Genomic DNA, 17024 nt, shown 5'->3' with positions numbered 1-17024 from the left:
CTGGAGGAAATGCTGTGAAAATATGTCCCGCTAGACCTGTTTGTTTAACGTTGTAGAAATGGTTTACCCAACCACCATAGGCCCATATTATATTGCAAATCACAGCAGAGGATCAATTGTCTGAAAATAATTAACATACAATAAACTGCACAACTCCAATCGCATTAAACAAGTCCAGTGGCGGACTTGATCAAAACGCAACAAATATTTGTTTATAAAGTGAATAAACAATGCTTGTGGGATGCGGCTGCTCTACAAGTAAATGCTTAACCCTATTTCATAGACGCCAGCTTCTAAACAGATACTCCTATACTGTAGCGCTTGCGCTTTTTCATCCATCCAAGATATATAAAATAAACACTGATGTGTTTAGTAAAGCTTTGCACCACATTTCTTTTTAATTCTGAAACATTTGGATTAACAGTGTGAAATTTACATCTGAAGTCTTGCATCGGGCCTCCCAGTAACTGGCTATGTGTAAATGTTTCACTTAGTTAAAATGTACCAAGGAACTTTCAGTTAGGGTTAGGGTTAATAAATTGTAGTAATAGGACGATACAAAATAAAACAACTTTACAGTCTATACACAGGCTCGTTAGCAATACAAGAACGCACACAATTAAAACAATATCTGTACAAATAATTAATTAAGAGTATCTTACAAAAGTAGAAAACATGACGCAACAATACAATATTAACATTACATTTGATGTTATTGTGATTAGAATGCAAAGAACAAAGTTTCCATTTACAAATCTTCTACTTAGTGTCCAGAGATGAAATTCATCTCAACAGCAGCATATTAACATTGGAAAGGGCTTTAGTGTTTCTCTGTGTGTATAAAAGGAGACATTGGCTCTCTGTGTAAGGCAGTAGAGGTTAGGTGCACACCAGCAGTTACAGAATTGACACTGGCTGTAAGTACAGTGGCAAGCATAGGATAATCCCACATGTTTTAAAGAGAGAAAACTAAAATAAAGATAACAGAAACGTTTGTAAAGGCACAGATTTGAGGCAGCAAGGAAACAATGAAGACACTTATGTCCAAAACGTCTGCAATACTTTTGCATTTATATTGTACTTTGTGCACCTTTGCAAAACAAAAATAATGTTATGCAGTTCATTTTGCTATTGCCATGCAATATGACCATTGTGCCCATTTATTAATCCCTGTTCTATAAAATACTGTATTCTCTGATTTCAGTTTCTGTAACATTCCACCTAGGTATTTGTAAATGTGCTAAAGTCTTTCTCCCCCCTTTTTAAAAGTTTAGGCATTGTAATTAACTTGGGCTGGGTCATTCATTCTCCCGGACTATAAATAAAATAATAACAATAATAATACAAAATAATAAGTGAAGAAGCAAAAGAAGACCCATTTCACCCAGGCAAATTGAAGTGCATCGATATTATGTAAACAGTAAAGTCTGTGCTCTTCAGATGGCAGGACTAATGCAGCAGGCATTACTCGGATTGTTTGGGGACCCATGTGAACTTCCAGCCGGCCTGATCATCTCTGCACACAAAAGCCTGCCCCTGCTCGAAGCTGTGAGTCTTCACACTGCGGTGAGGGTTGAGGGACATGGTAAAGGCAACTTCGGTTTTATTGCGGGAAACGTCTACGCTGTAAGGGGATTTAAACGGGGAGGGTGTGGCACTGCCCGGCAGGTGCATGGCATGAGCCCGTGGAGTGGAGGAGGAGAGCGGAGGGAGGTAGCAGGAATCTAAGCTGCATGGGCTGCCAGTGTACTCCACTCCCACCCCGGGATCAGCGTGGAGGGCATTGTGATCGTCTAGCGAGGTCAGTAGATCACTGTAGTTAGCTGAATGGTCGATGGTGTCAACGTCCTTTAGTCCAAGGGTCCGCAGGACCCACGAGTCCACAGAGGGAGTGTGAGCCAGCTCCTCGGCAGTGCAGAACTCCAGGGACAGGTTCCTGCAGGCTTTCTTTAGGGAGCTGCCAGGTAGCAGCTGACTGGCAGTGGAGGCGGGCACACCCTCCTCCCCAAGCACCCTCCTCCTCTTATTTCTGGGTCTACAATCCACTCTGGGACCATTGTGCAAAAGTATCTGAAATTAAAAAAAAAAAAATCATAGAACAAAGTGCCATTTACTGCAAGCTTTTAACACTGAAGTGCTCTGATATTGAGAGAGTTGGGGGGCTTGTTTAATGCGTCATGTATTATGCCTGTATTATGTTGCTGAAAAGTGCATTGACTAAATCTTACTTTTTACACAATTCATTGTTTAGAATTGAATACCCAGTACTATTCTTTTTTTTTTTTTTTTATCAAAAATGTAATGTTACAAGGTTAAATAAATACATACATAAATACCTTAGCTTTTTCCTCCAAGCCCTTGACAAAAGTAGAATTTAAATATTCCTTCAGTTTGTTGTTTTCGTCATGTAACCTCGCCAGTTCTTCTTCTTTCTGTAACAAAGTATCCTGAAGCTTAAAAAGAAAAGGAAAGAGTTGAGGTGCAGCAGTGGCTTGATCATACTCATTATTTACAGGCAAAAGAGTCTGCTGTTCACATTGAAAACACGTTCCAGTACCTGAAGTCTTCTTAGTTGTTGTTATGGGCTATTAAAACTGACAGGCTACAGACATGTGTTTTACACAGATGCAGAACTGTGCGTCCTGAAGCCGAATTCAGAGACACACTTTGTTGCTCCCATACCTGCTGGTTTCTTTGCAATTGTGGGGACAAGTGATCTGTCCAAATAAAGTCGTCTTGAATGCCAGCTCCCAGCTCATAATAGCGTTCTATAAAATAAATACACATACAGTCAGCCACAGTCCCGGGTTCAAATACATTCAAAAACAGAGCTGCTCATCTGAGGGTGAGTAATATGCAAAGCGCACAGAGGAAACAATTGATCGCTACTAACTGAACACACGTTATGGATTAGCTCTGTTACTAACATGTGCAAAGCACTTGTCTGCAAGATCGTTTAAATAACCGAAATGTTAATTTGCATCGTCTTACGCTGCGAATGTGGCTCGTGCTGGCAGGCTCTGTTGTCCAGGAGACCAGCGGCCCAGAATGAGAACAATGTTTCCTTGGAAACGTCAACATTGGCTGCTGACGTCGAGACGGAACAGGGGCAATCATATCCCTGGCCCCCTACAAAGTACTGGTCTTGGCATGAAACAACGGCGCTCTGCAAATTAAACACGGGAGAGAAAGGGAAGCATTAGATGCATTTTCACATAATGTAAACCGAAGCATGGGCAAACAGGATCACTCGGGTGTGTTGCTTTGAAATTAAATTTAGGGGTGTGTCGTTGTTTAATTAAATGGTACATTATAAAATACGGTCTCATGCACACTCTCACATACTTTTATTGACCGTTCTAAAAATAATGACCTCACTAGACTCTGATTTACCTGAGCGTATCTACCTTCACCCCTTCGTCTAATAACATCTTAACAATGGAGCAAAGGTGCGTTTCTGCCTATTGAAGTTAAATAAATTCCCGCCCCTTAGATCACCAGTTTCTGTGTAAAAAAGAATAATAATCTTAACAGAGAGAATATATTCCCACACCCACCCGATAACGACACTCATACTAGTGCGAAAGGGCTGACGTGCCTTCTCATATAACTCCATTAGGGTTCCATTCTTAACACGCTTCAACAGCCGGTTAATGTAACCCTAATCAGATGTACGCTGCCGTGTAAAGACACACCGGTCCGAGGCAATAAACGGGTTAAATGTGCAATTGAGTGCGACGACAATTAGAACATCTGCTAAACTTCATTTTCATAATTACTTTTAATTAGAAACTTGCTTGTGCTTGATGCGCACTTCTAATAATGCACATAAATAGTCAAATATGCTGCTACGATCCCATCATAAAGTTACAATATTGCACACTACAGATCTGCCACCAGCATTAACACCGATACAGACGTCGCTTCCTAACGTAGTTATACTATTGATGTCGCTGGATAACGAGAAGCCGGGCACCTCATAAGCTAGTGTGAACTCCAGTTTGGCAGCGCGCACTCAATTCGTACGTCAGTTATACTAACATGTGTAAAAAGAACAGAATCCCCCTCACTTTCAGATCAGAGATAGATAGGATATAGCAGGGTTTCTTCATGCATGCACATCAAGTAACCCAGAATATAATAATAATAATAATAATAATAATAATAATAATAATAATAATAATAATAATAATAATACTCCACAGCACATCTCTTCGTGCTTAACTTATAAAAAAGCAGTCATGTTGAAAACGTACTGCACACCAAATTAGCAAGCATTGATTTCAACAGGAGTGCACACCAAATTAGCCAGCATTGATTTCAACAGGACTGCACACCAACCTGGCACGCATTGATTTCAACAGGACTGCAAACCAACCTGGCACGCATTGATTTCAACAGGACTGCACACCAACCTGGCACGCATTGATTTCAACAGGACTGCACACCAACCTGGCACGCATTGATTTCAACAGGACTGCACACCAACCTGGCACGCATTGATTTCAACAGGACTGCACACCAACCTGGCACGCATTGATTTCAACAGGAGTGCACACCAACCTGGCACGCATTGATTTCAACAGGACTGCACACCAAATTAGCAAGCATTGATTTCAACAGGACTGCACACCAACCTGGCACGCATTGATTTCAACAGGACTGCACACCAACCTGGCACGCATTGATTTCTGTAGCTGGAATAAGGGAATCAATAATACATTCAAAGAGAGAACAGCCAAAAAAAAAAAAAAAAAAAAAAAAAAAAAAAAATGAAGACAGGTGTATATAAAAACCGCGTTGAACTATTCGAAAGTACTTTGCACATATTCCAGTAAAAGTGCCTGTCTGAAAAGCGCATGCGGGTGCTAGCAGGCTGAGCCCAAACTTACCATCTTGCAGGGTGGGATGAAGAGGGGGACTTTAAAATGAAAGCTCCCTGGATCTTTAAATAGGGCTGTGCAGTCTGAAGAGGTGAACACGAACCTAACTCTACTCTCTGTGACGCCTTAGGGCTCTCTTCACATCCCGCAATCTGATTTGGTGTGAGACTGTCAGCTTTATGACGTGAATAAGTAGCAAACTTGAAGCTGAAAAAAAAAAAAAAAAAAAAAAAAAAAAAAAAAAAAAAAAAAAAAAAAAAAAAAAAAACGCTTCTATTCTGGTTTCCCTACAAAATGACACGTGCAAGGAAAAAAAAGTGATTTGTTTTTATGGGTGAACTATTTTCTTTTCTTTGTATGCTAACAGCGCCAATTTATGTGTAAAAATAAACCTGCAAGAAATGGAAAAGGGAGTGGTGTAACTAAATGCAATGCAATGCAACGTGACTATGATCAAGCATTAAAGTGACATATACGTGTATTATTATTATTATTATTATTATTATTATTATTATTATTATTATTATTATTATTTAAACTAAGTCTAAATATTGACTGATATGAAGCGTGTTCAAGCTACGAGGTTCATTCTGTAGAATGCTAAAAGCTGAACAAACTCGTCTTTGTGTGCTGTAGGGAAAGGTGAGAAAGACCATTTATTTAACACGCCTGATTAACGAGGTGCTTCATCCTGCTCTTTCACACCCGGTAAAACAGGTAACCGAGTCTGCCGTTGAGACCAGTCGAGAGACAGTGACGGTTGCCCGGGATCGAACACAAATCACACCGGCATATGGAACGCAATCCTTCATTCCACCCAAGAGAACAGGAGCTTGATTGACCTCCTTTGTAAACCACTTATTAGTTTTTATTTCTGCACATTATTGAAGTTGTTAGCTTCTGATTAACAAATCACATCGTTTATTAGTCCTATTAATCTAAAACATGAAAAATTCATCTCTCTCTCTCTCTCTCTATATATATATATATATATATAATATAACATCCTTTTTTTATAATAACAATATTGTTTGTATAACAAAATGCCACAAAATATGATTATATATTTTTCTAGGATAATAATAATAATAATAATTTGTTGTGTGTTACACGACCCGCCTGTGTGTGCTCTCTGATGGATTCTGCTCAGAAGGATGCTGGATCGAAAGGTTGCTGTGAGCCGTGCTGGATGCTGTAGTTGCTAAGTGAGTGCAGCGCTGTGGTACCCAAATTCCCAATGAAGAACCTAAACAAACCTGACCGTCTCGTCGAAAAGAGTGACTAGCACAAACCGATAACCCTCCAGCTAACGCGTGTGGATTTGAAGAACAGAAATCAGTCTGATGTAGTGGGGCCAGCTAAAGCATCAGAATATTTGTATACTGTCATGAAAATTCCCAGTTTTTTCACTCAGACCTACCTAGACAGCCGCCATGTTGACAACTGAAAAGTTGGGGCTTTCTTCTAGTAGACGTCATCACGTTGCGTCCAGTTCCAGTGAAAACTTTTGAATAAATTTGGCAATAAGAAGATTGGAGTTTATAGAGAGCCCCCCCTGCCCCCCTCCCCCCAGCGGGGCGACGGGACAGGGCAATGGGAGAGGGCAAGGCAGAGTCTGGGGTTCCTGAAGCACAGTCCCAATGGGGTTAAAAAGAAGAACAGATACATCTATTGCTTTAAAAAGTGCAATTCAGCGGTACATTTGCATGCTATTAAAAACATCACAGATTATTACTACTATTATTAATAATAATTAAAGAGGAAAATCTGTCATCTTTAACAAATTCTTTTAGGATTTAATTGAGCTAGTATTTACAAAAATGACAAATAAAACACGTCATATTTTCTAAGGTGGACATATTATATATTACTGTAAAGAGGAAAATATTTTCTATATATATTATGGATAAAACAGTCAATATATATAAATATATATATATATATATATATATATATATATATATATATATATATATATATATATATATATATAGAAAGATGCAATCATTACACGAACGTTTGCACCATTATTTCTAAAATGAAAAACGGAACTAACCTGATTAATTTTAATAAAGTGCTGTGTAATAATAATACCTTATGCATTGGTACACGGATGGTGTTTTATTGAATACCATACAGTCAAGTGCATACAGTTGGAAGATGTGAATGGCAGATTGAATAAGAACAGCATGCTACTTAGCCAGAACTGCATTAGGACTCTGTGGCTAGATTACAGTTAAACTAGTCTAAAGTATTATTTATTTATTTATTTGAGTCAATGTTGTCCTTATTAATGCGCCTAACTGAATGCACGTAATTAATATTTGTGCTCATGCAATGGACACAAAAATAAATATATAAATAAACACGAAAAGAAAGACACCAGTGCTGTATTTACATATGGTGTCGGTTTTAATACAAAATTATCGTTCTGTGCATTATCAAACGTTCAGCATAAGTTTCAGTGAAACCCTCACTGTTTTATTTACAGCGGCGTCTAGTGGGCGAACGGGGAACTACTTCGCATTTCGCTAGTCTATCCCTCATTATCGCATCGCTTATCGAATAGAACATTCCCAAAGGCGATTGCTGAGGTTGATTGGCTGACTAGGGGTTGTTACTGATGTAACTCTTTCAACCCTAAACTTCAGTTATAAACCTGTTTTTTTAGGGAGACGTAGAAAAGAGCAAATGAACAAAGATGTGGTTTTATCGATTGCAGTTATATGCATTGAATTGAGGTAGATTGAGGCGCAGTTACAAATAATTGGTTAGATTAGTTATCACTAGATTTATGAGAATAGTTTATCTCCAGGTTACAGCTGATGTTATTTATTTATTTATTTATTTATTTAATGATAAATCGAATCAAAATGTGAACATTTCCACTTGCCATTCTTTATCAATAACCTATATCATAAATTAAAAATGAAATGAACTCCAACAGCACATAAATCCAGCCCAGTAATGCTTCCTCGCCCGTAGCTCGGTGCAGCCGAGCTGTCATGGCAGCTCCCAGCTCAACTGTTCTCACCTGTGAAGCCCGTTTTACACACACAGTTACGAACACAAAGGCATTCCTGGAAGGATTTCAGCAGCTCCTTTTAAAAACCTCTTATTTTCTGAAAAGCGCGTTTTTAATTTTATTTGGCACTATATGAAAAGTTCCAATGGTGTGCGGGTACTTTCTTCTGCTAACTGCCAGGTTGTGTGACTGTTTTGTCTAGTTTTCAAGGGGGCGGGGTTAGGTATTGCTATCAATGTGGGGACAAAATTTGAGAAAATGTCCCCACAAAGACAGTAACTCCTGAAAAAACGATGTCGTGGTGACGTCCCCACTTTGTAAAATACCTTTTTAAGAACTAAATATGCTTTAAAAAAAAATATGTTTTAAGAACTAAATATGCTTTAAAAAAATATAACTTTTTTTGAAAAAAAAAAACAGTTTATAAATCAAACAAAATATTTAGTTTGTTGTCGGCTTTCACCCTGTGTGGAGTTTTGTCTGACTGGAGTTGGAAATAGTAAATAGAATAGAAGTATAGTGTCCGTGGGGAGGAGTCCCCACAAGTATAGGAGTACAAGCATGTGTGGGCGTGTGTGTGCATGTGTGTGTGTGGAGGGGGCTGCACCCATGTGCCTGTGCATTAACCCTATAAAGCCCATTTCTGTATCACATCTGATACAATGCTGCGCCACCTCTCTATATTAAAAAAAAGAAAATGAAGAAAGTAGCTTTTCTTATTTAAAGAATGCTGTGGCATTACAGGGTTAACACTAGTGTAATTTCTTGCAATTTGGGATTTACAATTTGCAATTTAATAAAAATGTGTACAAAATGCACCAGTTTCATAATGACTATGAAATATAATATCTTGATTTGTGGTTGTTTATCTTTCAACAATATAAGACTAACCGTGAGGACGCTTACAACTAACAAGATCCCCTCTGCCCAATTCCAGTTCCAATTCCAATTCCAAATCCAAATCCAAATCCAAATCCAAATCCAATTCCAGTTCCAATTCCAATTCCAAATCCAAATCCAAATCCAATTCCAATTCCAATTCCAATTCCAAATCCAATTCCAATTCCAAATCCAAATCCAATTCCAAATCCAATTCCAATTCCAATTCCAAATCCAAATCCAAATCCAATTCCAATTCCAATTCCAATTCCAATTCCAAATCCAAATCCAAATCCAAATCCAAATCCAATTCCAATTCCAATTCTATGTATAATTAGTGCAGTTAGATACTGTGCAGTGGCATGAACCAGTTTACCCCCCTTTGTTTGTCTACCTGCCCACAGAAACAGGCAATAGCCCCATCCATATTGCACATTCCTCTTATATACTAATATACATATTCTTTTCATTTATAAGACACTGAAACTACTGAAATAGGACTGCTTTGATTTGACAACTTTTCTATCTTTCTCTTTGTGTATCTATTTATCTGTCTATTTATACACAGTAGTGACATAAGTATTGGTTTCAAACAGTCCATCAATCACTTAGCTGCCTGAATGGACTGTTAATGAATCACTTAATTACTGCAATAACATAACCATAATGACCATCATAAATAAATAAATTAATAAAACATGTAATAAACTTACTTTTTGAGGTTTGGTCTCGACTTTACTGAAGGCAGGCAGCATATTCTACTAACCAATACTGTCAGTGTGGTGAACACAATATCTCACTTTGCATCATGTGAGCATTCTATCACCTGCAGATTAAACCTTCTAACTGTATCACACAACTGTACAGGTTAACATCAGCGTACCAAGAGAAGGGGGTGGTGGGGGGTCTGCAGTGATTGGCTATTGAGCCACCATAGTTTATCAAAATTGACCTAAGCATTCTATCTTTGCTCCAGTAACTTTGTGCTGGCTCTCAGTTAAAGGTGGATTGGATTCCCTTAACAACACCACAGCTGGAACCCAAGGGGCCACTCCTACTTTATTCTTCCCCTTTCAGGGACATTGGATCTGGAAGCCCCTTGAGGTCCTGGTCCACCTTTAGCTGCAGCCTCTAATGATGAGTCAGAAATGAACTAATCACGAACATATGGCCGAACAGAGAGCGAGACACAGCAGCCACCTTGTTAACTGGAAGCAGGGCTTGGGACGTGGAATAGGGTTAGGTAGAGGGTGTGGCCCGGGGTTCCTCTGATACCTCCTGACCTGAGTGTTTTTCTTTGACAGCTGGCAGCAGGCTACTGGCAAGAACAGCTTGGTAATAACAGATCTGCTAACACTGAGAGCTTGTGGTTAAGGGTTCCATTCGACACACCCCAGTGTTTGGCCCTACCCTTCCCTACCCAGACTGCAGCACTTCTAATTGGTCTGGCTGTCAGGCACGGTAACGAGGTGTATAAATGTAAAGGTGCAGCACATGACCCTACCTGGGCGTGTAACCTGTAGGTTAGAGCACAGATGTCGCCCCCTTTATGGGCTGAGGAAGTGCAGAAGGATTTAAACAGGGGCTCCTTTCAGGGGCCTCCAGCCAATGAGTGGAGCAGAATCAGAATCTGCTGGGAATTCTAATGACAGGGGCTGCGCGGGACCTCACATCACAAAGGGTTTGTTGGGTAACATTTGTGGCTGACTGGCAATCCACACCTGGTATTTAGGAGGTAAACAAAATGCAAACAGACACCTGAGAGCTGTGTATTGTAAGGGGGGTGTGGTGGGTTATGAGTGAAAACAAACAGCTCGGGGTATGTGAAAGTTTTTTTTTTTTCCTGGCAATACAGATTTTAATTGAACCTCACTCTGCCTAGGGTATATAAACAGAGTGTGTGCTAGGAAATAGGTGTAGCCACAGATTCCTCAGATAGTCTGTTTGACCATCGCAAACATTTATCTAGCCATCAAGCTACTTCACAACCCCACATTTCCACATTGAGAAGACCTATAAAATATGTCCACCCATTAGCAATGGACTCTTGTCAGCTAAGGGAGGTGTGGGAAAGTCATTTAACAGGGATATTCCCTGACTGTAAGCAAGATCTTCTGCTTTTAACAACATATTGTATTTGTTAAAAGTGCTGGCAGATTACTGCGCTCCATGTAAACACCTCACAGGGAGTTTCCACAATTGTTCAAAGCATTTTCTATCTTTTATGTTCAAGAGCTGTTTGTTTTTGACACTTGGTTCAAACTTTGTAGTTTATCTCTGCTAAGCTGAGTCGTAATCCCCATCCATGAAGCCATGCATCAGCTATCATGAAACTTGAATTTAGCAAAGACCAATATTTAAAAAATGATTTCGTGAGATGTTCCTCATTTCCTGTGTCTTGTGTCTAAGGCCTTCTTGCTGTTGTCGTGTCCTTGTGAAGAATAGGAATGGGACCTCCCTTCCTGACTCAGCATATACAGAAGCCATGTACACTTTGCCACTTTGACAATTTTAATCCTTCTTCTTCTTCTTCTTCTTCTTCTTCTTCTTCTTCTTCTTCTTCTTCTTCTTCTTCTTCTTCTTCTTCTTCTTCTTCTTTCACCAGCTCTTGGTGTTAGCTCTTAGTTAAAGGCCAGTATCCCACACAGTGCCAGCCTGTCTTTGGATCTGTGCCATGATCTTTGAAAAAGAAAGGGTTAAACCTGGCTTCTCTTCACGGTTGTTATTAACGAAAGGATTAGGAGAACCTGCTTGGCCTAGACACAGCTCAGCTGCACACTGGCAGATGGGCACGTAAGTTTGACCAACTCAGCTCAATGCAGGTGAGACTGTGACTTTCCGCTGGGCATTTGCTTATTAAGCCCCAGACTCTCTCTCTACTAACCAAATTAACTTCAGAAAGTGAATTGAGAGAAGAATTTGAAAGGTTGTTGTCCATATGGCCTGCAAAGGAGTTAATCTGCATGCAAGCAGCATGTAGCATGAGCCAGGCTGTCTGTTGTGAGCGCTCGGTAACCCAGGGGCACTGCATGAACAGCAGGGAGAGGATAAACCCAGACTCCCAATACTGGCAGGAATGTAAGTGAAGAAGAACTGAAGCTGGAGCAGCATGGCTAGCCAAAAACATGTAGGAAAGCATATATTATTATTATTATTATTATTATTATTATTATTATTATTATTATTATTATTATTATTATTATTATTATTATCTGACACACTTATTCCAATAGGGTATTACGACTGGAATAAACGAGACTTCTGTAGCAATTAAACACTCACACAATGCTCATTAGAAATACTAAAGATGCTAAATAAATTCAAGGTTGAGCTTTTCCACTAGAAGTCTTCAACACATCGACAGAGACTTTGACTCGAAATTTTGTCACTGGGTTTGTTAATTTAGTGTTTCTAAATAAATAGGTAGAGGCCAGTTTCTCCATAACAAGCAAAGCATACTATTGTGATGAAAGTGTTTTGATCACAGCAATAATATATAATTGGGGTACAAGTATGAAAGGAAATCTTGGTTAGAATAATATACAGCCTATTGGACAGTCACTGAGATCCCAGAGTGAAGCACAGTGGAAATATCGCTGAAATCCACACCAGACATCTGGGATTGATTGCACACGGGCTAAATTATTCCAAGATAAATCAATTCTGGAAACGCTATATTGATGTTCAACAACTGAGTAAACAGCACTTATATAAAACAAACACGTCCGTAAGTAGGTTTCTTTTATTTTATTTTTTTGCAAGCCTTTGTGCTAAATAAACACTTACTACTGATATTTCTTGACATGGTGCAAGGAGCGATAAGTTTAATACAGAGACCCACTGGGAAATTACATGACCTGTCAGTAGCAGCACAAATAAAGCTTCGTGACAATTCTGTGTCAATGGAAAGTCACTATAGACAGCATAGTGTGGACTTTCACTGCAGTGGTGTTATCTGACAGAGCATTCAGATGGTGCTTGCTCTATTAATCTCAGACAGGCACATGCTAATTATATCTATAGGTGCGCATCCCCTGAAAACTCTTATCTCCTGAATTCAGACGGATGCACTGCCGAAGTGAGATATAGATACAGAAGAACATGCAAAAATCCCTTGAAGGTAATCGGGCCAAAGGTAACTGTCTGGCCAGGTGAGTGGCTGGTTCATTAAACACATCTTAGTAATGGCTACAACTGAGCCCTTTAACATTGAGTTTCATTTCACAAGAAAACCCCACAGACTCTCCTGCAGAGTGGCCTATTCTCAGGGAGAGCCCTTTGATGATTCCTTGTGTCTCTGACTCTTAAGCATGATTAAACTCGTCTGAATGCAAACGTGCATTGTGCTTTACCCCTTTGAGCATGACTGATCTTAACATCTTCAGAGATTAGGAAGCACTGCGGCTTTTTAGAGCTCTGGATTTGGAACATTGCAGAACACTCTTTGTATTTGCAGAATGTATTTGCAATGGGAAGTGTTTAAGGGCTTACACAACGCATGTTATAAATCATTAAATCCATGCAGTGATGCTAGACACGGATTGCTTGGGGGAACACTCTCCCTGTCTGGTTCAGGTAAACCCAGTTTCAGGAGGTCTCTGGCTACATAGTTTTGTATAGTGTGGCCGGTATATATATATATATATGGCTATAGTATATCCGGTATATATATAATATATATATATATATATATATTATATATATATATATATATGCATATCTTTGTTGGTTCAGTCTTCAAACAGGCAGAAAAGAATTCAAGACCTTATATTCAATGTTTAAACCAACTGAACCGCCAATTAGCTGATAAAAAAAAAAAAAAACTAACAACAGGAGATGAAGTCAGACACCGTTCCTCCCTCCCTCTTGTCGCCACGGGAACGCTAGTAGCTTTTTTCCACTGTCGACCCTCACTACATTGCCACAACCTTGAAAAATTAATTTGCTGATTATTATTTTTTTTTTTTTTTTTTTAAGGCCTTTATTATACCCCCTGCATCATTAAGCTTATTTTCTCCGGACACAATGAAGTGGCAGTGGGGAGCTGACTTCTAATTAACGAGCTGGCCCTATCTGCACGGCCCCCGCTGGCCGACAAGGTCCTGTTTACAAACACAGGCCGCCCCGTCTGTTAGAGAGGGGAAGTTAAAGTCCCCCCACTGGGGCAGTTTGTTCAGAGTCACCAGGAACTATTAAACACAGTCTTTGTCCCTGCCGGTACAGACATATTGGTTTCAGCAGGACGCGTGCCGTCCTGATGGCTTACTTCTTATACTTGGCGGGAAGTAACTGTGGAGTGAAATCAAAGAATATTTAGGGAGAGGGGGCTGGGGGTGGGGGTGTGGGTGTATGAAGGGGGGCAAATTGAAAATGGAAAAAGCCAATTGGAGACTTCTTAATGTGCACATAGTTGAGCACTTGCTGTACGTGGAACTAACATGACAACTTCCTTATTCAAGGAAAAAACAACAACAACAACAAAATACAATCCCATTAATGGTACAAGTGAATGATGCCTAATCATAACTTTATTGAATATTGGTAGGATAGAGGACTCTAGTCAAGTCCATTGATATGTTCTTTTAAATGTTTTGTGTGAAGAATAGACTGCACTTAAGTAATTATTTAGTACATGCTGGCTGCTTAATATACCTTGCAGCATTGGATTATCTTCATACCGCCAGCATTACTTCCTATAACACTCTGTCCGTTTTGACAGGCAGCGTCTGTTTGCATTCCTTTTTTTTCCAGCCTTAGGCACGTTTCAGACAATTACCGGATTAAGGTGATCAAATTATGTCCTAAAACTCTGTTATAGATTTATATATATAATGATTTAAGGAACTATTATCTTCCAGTGGCTCTCTTCTGGGTTTGTTTGCTTGATGGCAACATAAACGCAATCATTGTCTTAGCAGCTACTGAGATCTCAGTTAAAATCTCTCAGCAGCAACAGTGGCAGGGCCCCAGGCAAGCTATCTTCACTCTTCCCTTTCTTCTTCACTTTGAGGTTCTTTCAGTTTGACAGATTATTCTGAGTAAAAGACATTTTGTATAGCCTTGCTATTTCTGTATGACTCAGGGATTTAGAGATTGTTATGCAAGTATAATGCAGTATTACTACTTCATTAGAAAGTATTTTTTTTTGTCAGAACAAAAGCAACATGCATTCAAAATATTGCAGTAACTGTATTGGGTTTTCTTTATATATTCCGTGTGATCATTTACATAAGGGCGCAATGACCTATTATATCCATTACAAACCATCAATAATATTAATAATAATAATAATAATAATAATAATAATAATAATAATAATAATATAATAATAATAATAATAATAATAATTCCATTACAATATCATAGAAAAAACTTGTTATTCCTTGTAAATAATCGTCATTGCATTTATGACACATTTACAGATTATGGATCCTCAATCTAGAGAGGGACTGATTCAGCTCCTTGTCAGTCGAAAGGACTCAATTTCAATGGCTGCTAATTGGCCTCCTTTTCTGTCTCTCTGTCTCTCAGATCAGAGATGCCATGGAGGGCCGGGGACACGAGAAGGAAGAATGGAGAGCTGATTTAGTCCACCGTCCTCCAGAGATATTGAGAAGCCTTAACAAGAGACAGAGAAGTGCTTCTCTTTTATAGGCAGAGAGCACTCCATCTGGAGCTTATTGGAACAGCCCACTGTACTTGAGTGAACCCAGCACTGGACTGCATAGAGAACGGGCACATTTGTTTCTGTGATGTACAAAACACTGAAGCTGCCCCCCCCCCCAACTCCACAAGGTGCTGGAAGGTATCTTGGGGGATGTTAATCTATTCAGTCATTAATATTTCATGCAACAGGTTCAGTGAGGTAGGCAGAGGATCCTGGATCCACGGATGATCAATCAGATTGAGTTGAATTGCACTGAGTTCTGGGTGTTGTGGTGGCCATGGAAGATGCCTGAGGTCTCTGTCCTGCTCCTCAAACCCTTCATCACAGTTATATCACAGTGAAGGAGTGCATTAGCTGATTGAAAATAAACATCCCCATCACGGTACGATAGATACACTGTGGAAAGGAATTCTAGGTGCAAAACATCAGAACACGTATGCCTTTTTGGGTGCAATAACATTAAGGAGAATAACGCCACTGCAGCAACTGTAATACCTGAAGAGACCTGATCGGTTAAAGTAATGAACCCATAATGTTTTGTATTCAGTGTAATCATGAAGCACCATTAGCTCTGTATTTTCAGTTAATCCTCCATCCAGAATACGATTCCTTTTCAATGAGATCATCATTTTTCTGTAAAATCGGAGCACTGTGTTCGCTCACCCATAAATGACATAATGGTTTGTATAAGTTACATAGCACGTTACGGCAATTTGAGAATTTGAGTAGGACATTGTGAAGAAACAATACATGCCTTAAGTAAAAGGCACATTGTCTGCCTGCGATTCTGCAATTAAGCACTTGAGAGTGTGTATAAAGTGTGCAGTGGAATTTAAGCTAAACTTTGTTTGGCATGTTGATAAAAAAAAAAGAAAAATGACAAGGAAAATAAACAATGGTGTAATGTGAAGACAGGTAGCAGCACCTTAATACTGCTCTTGGTGGGGTGAGGCAAACAATGACCCAGCAGCTGCCACCTTGCCCAGATGATGTCATCTCCTCATGCCGGCCACCCAGTGGGTGCCTGCGGGACACGTGACACTCAGGAGATTTCAGTTAGGGGGCTTAAAGAATTTGGGCAGTCATGACTTCCGCACTGATTACAGGCCCTCAGGTTACCACTAATAACAGAGGCACAGGGTATGCCCTGGGTCGATCTGGAGAAGGATGCTTGATAATGTTATTTATGTTGTTCAGTAGTTTAAGGGTTAACTGTTACCCTTAGCTGATGCAATCTCTATCTGTGTATACAGAGCATGTCAAAGAAACCGAGGCCCAGATTTATAGAAGGATTGCGCCTGTTTTACGACCACAAAATGGTTGCTGAGGGTTCTGAATTCTTGGATGGGATTTACAAAACACACGCAATGGCATAAACACACAATTAAGATGCGATTTGCGGGGGCAAAGTCTCTGTGTGTTTTAGCACTTGATGCATGTGCAATTCTGTATATGCATATGTAATTCTTGGGCGTTTCTGAACGAAACCGCTAAAATTGGGAGGGGATTTTGCAAATGAGGTCTATATTGAAGACAAGGTGATGTGGGAAACCTATCTGCAGCAAGGTAA

The 17024-nt window shown here is 39.6% G+C and overlaps 1 protein-coding gene across 1 annotated transcript; it reads right to left on the bottom strand.

The window, feature by feature from the left end:
- Positions 1–388: 388 nt before the first annotated feature.
- LOC121327280 (geminin coiled-coil domain-containing protein 1-like) lies at positions 389–5008 on the bottom strand. The gene is made up of 5 exons (XM_041271221.1): positions 4893–5008; positions 2992–3166; positions 2683–2768; positions 2337–2453; positions 389–2070 (listed from the first exon to the last, which is right to left on the bottom strand). The coding sequence occupies exons 1-5, from the start codon at positions 4893–4895 to the stop codon at positions 1465–1467; spliced, it is 987 nt and encodes a 328-aa protein (XP_041127155.1). The 5' UTR covers positions 4896–5008; the 3' UTR covers positions 389–1464.
- Between the last annotated feature and the right edge of the window lie 12016 nt (positions 5009–17024).

The sequence above is a fragment of the Polyodon spathula genome, chromosome 14, assembly GCF_017654505.1.
Source record: "Polyodon spathula isolate WHYD16114869_AA chromosome 14, ASM1765450v1, whole genome shotgun sequence".
Classification (NCBI taxonomy): domain Eukaryota; kingdom Metazoa; phylum Chordata; class Actinopteri; order Acipenseriformes; family Polyodontidae; genus Polyodon; species Polyodon spathula.
This window is presented reverse-complemented; position numbering and strand designations above follow the sequence as displayed.

Coding starts and splice junctions, on each gene's coding strand:
- LOC121327280 (XM_041271221.1), bottom strand. Junction 2,769..2,991: donor GCACGAGCCACATTCGCAGC/GTAAGACGATGC, acceptor TTTATTTTATAG/AACGCTATTATGAGCTGGGA. Junction 2,071..2,336: donor GCTTGGAGGAAAAAGCTAAG/GTATTTATGTAT, acceptor TTTTAATTTCAG/ATACTTTTGCACAATGGTCC.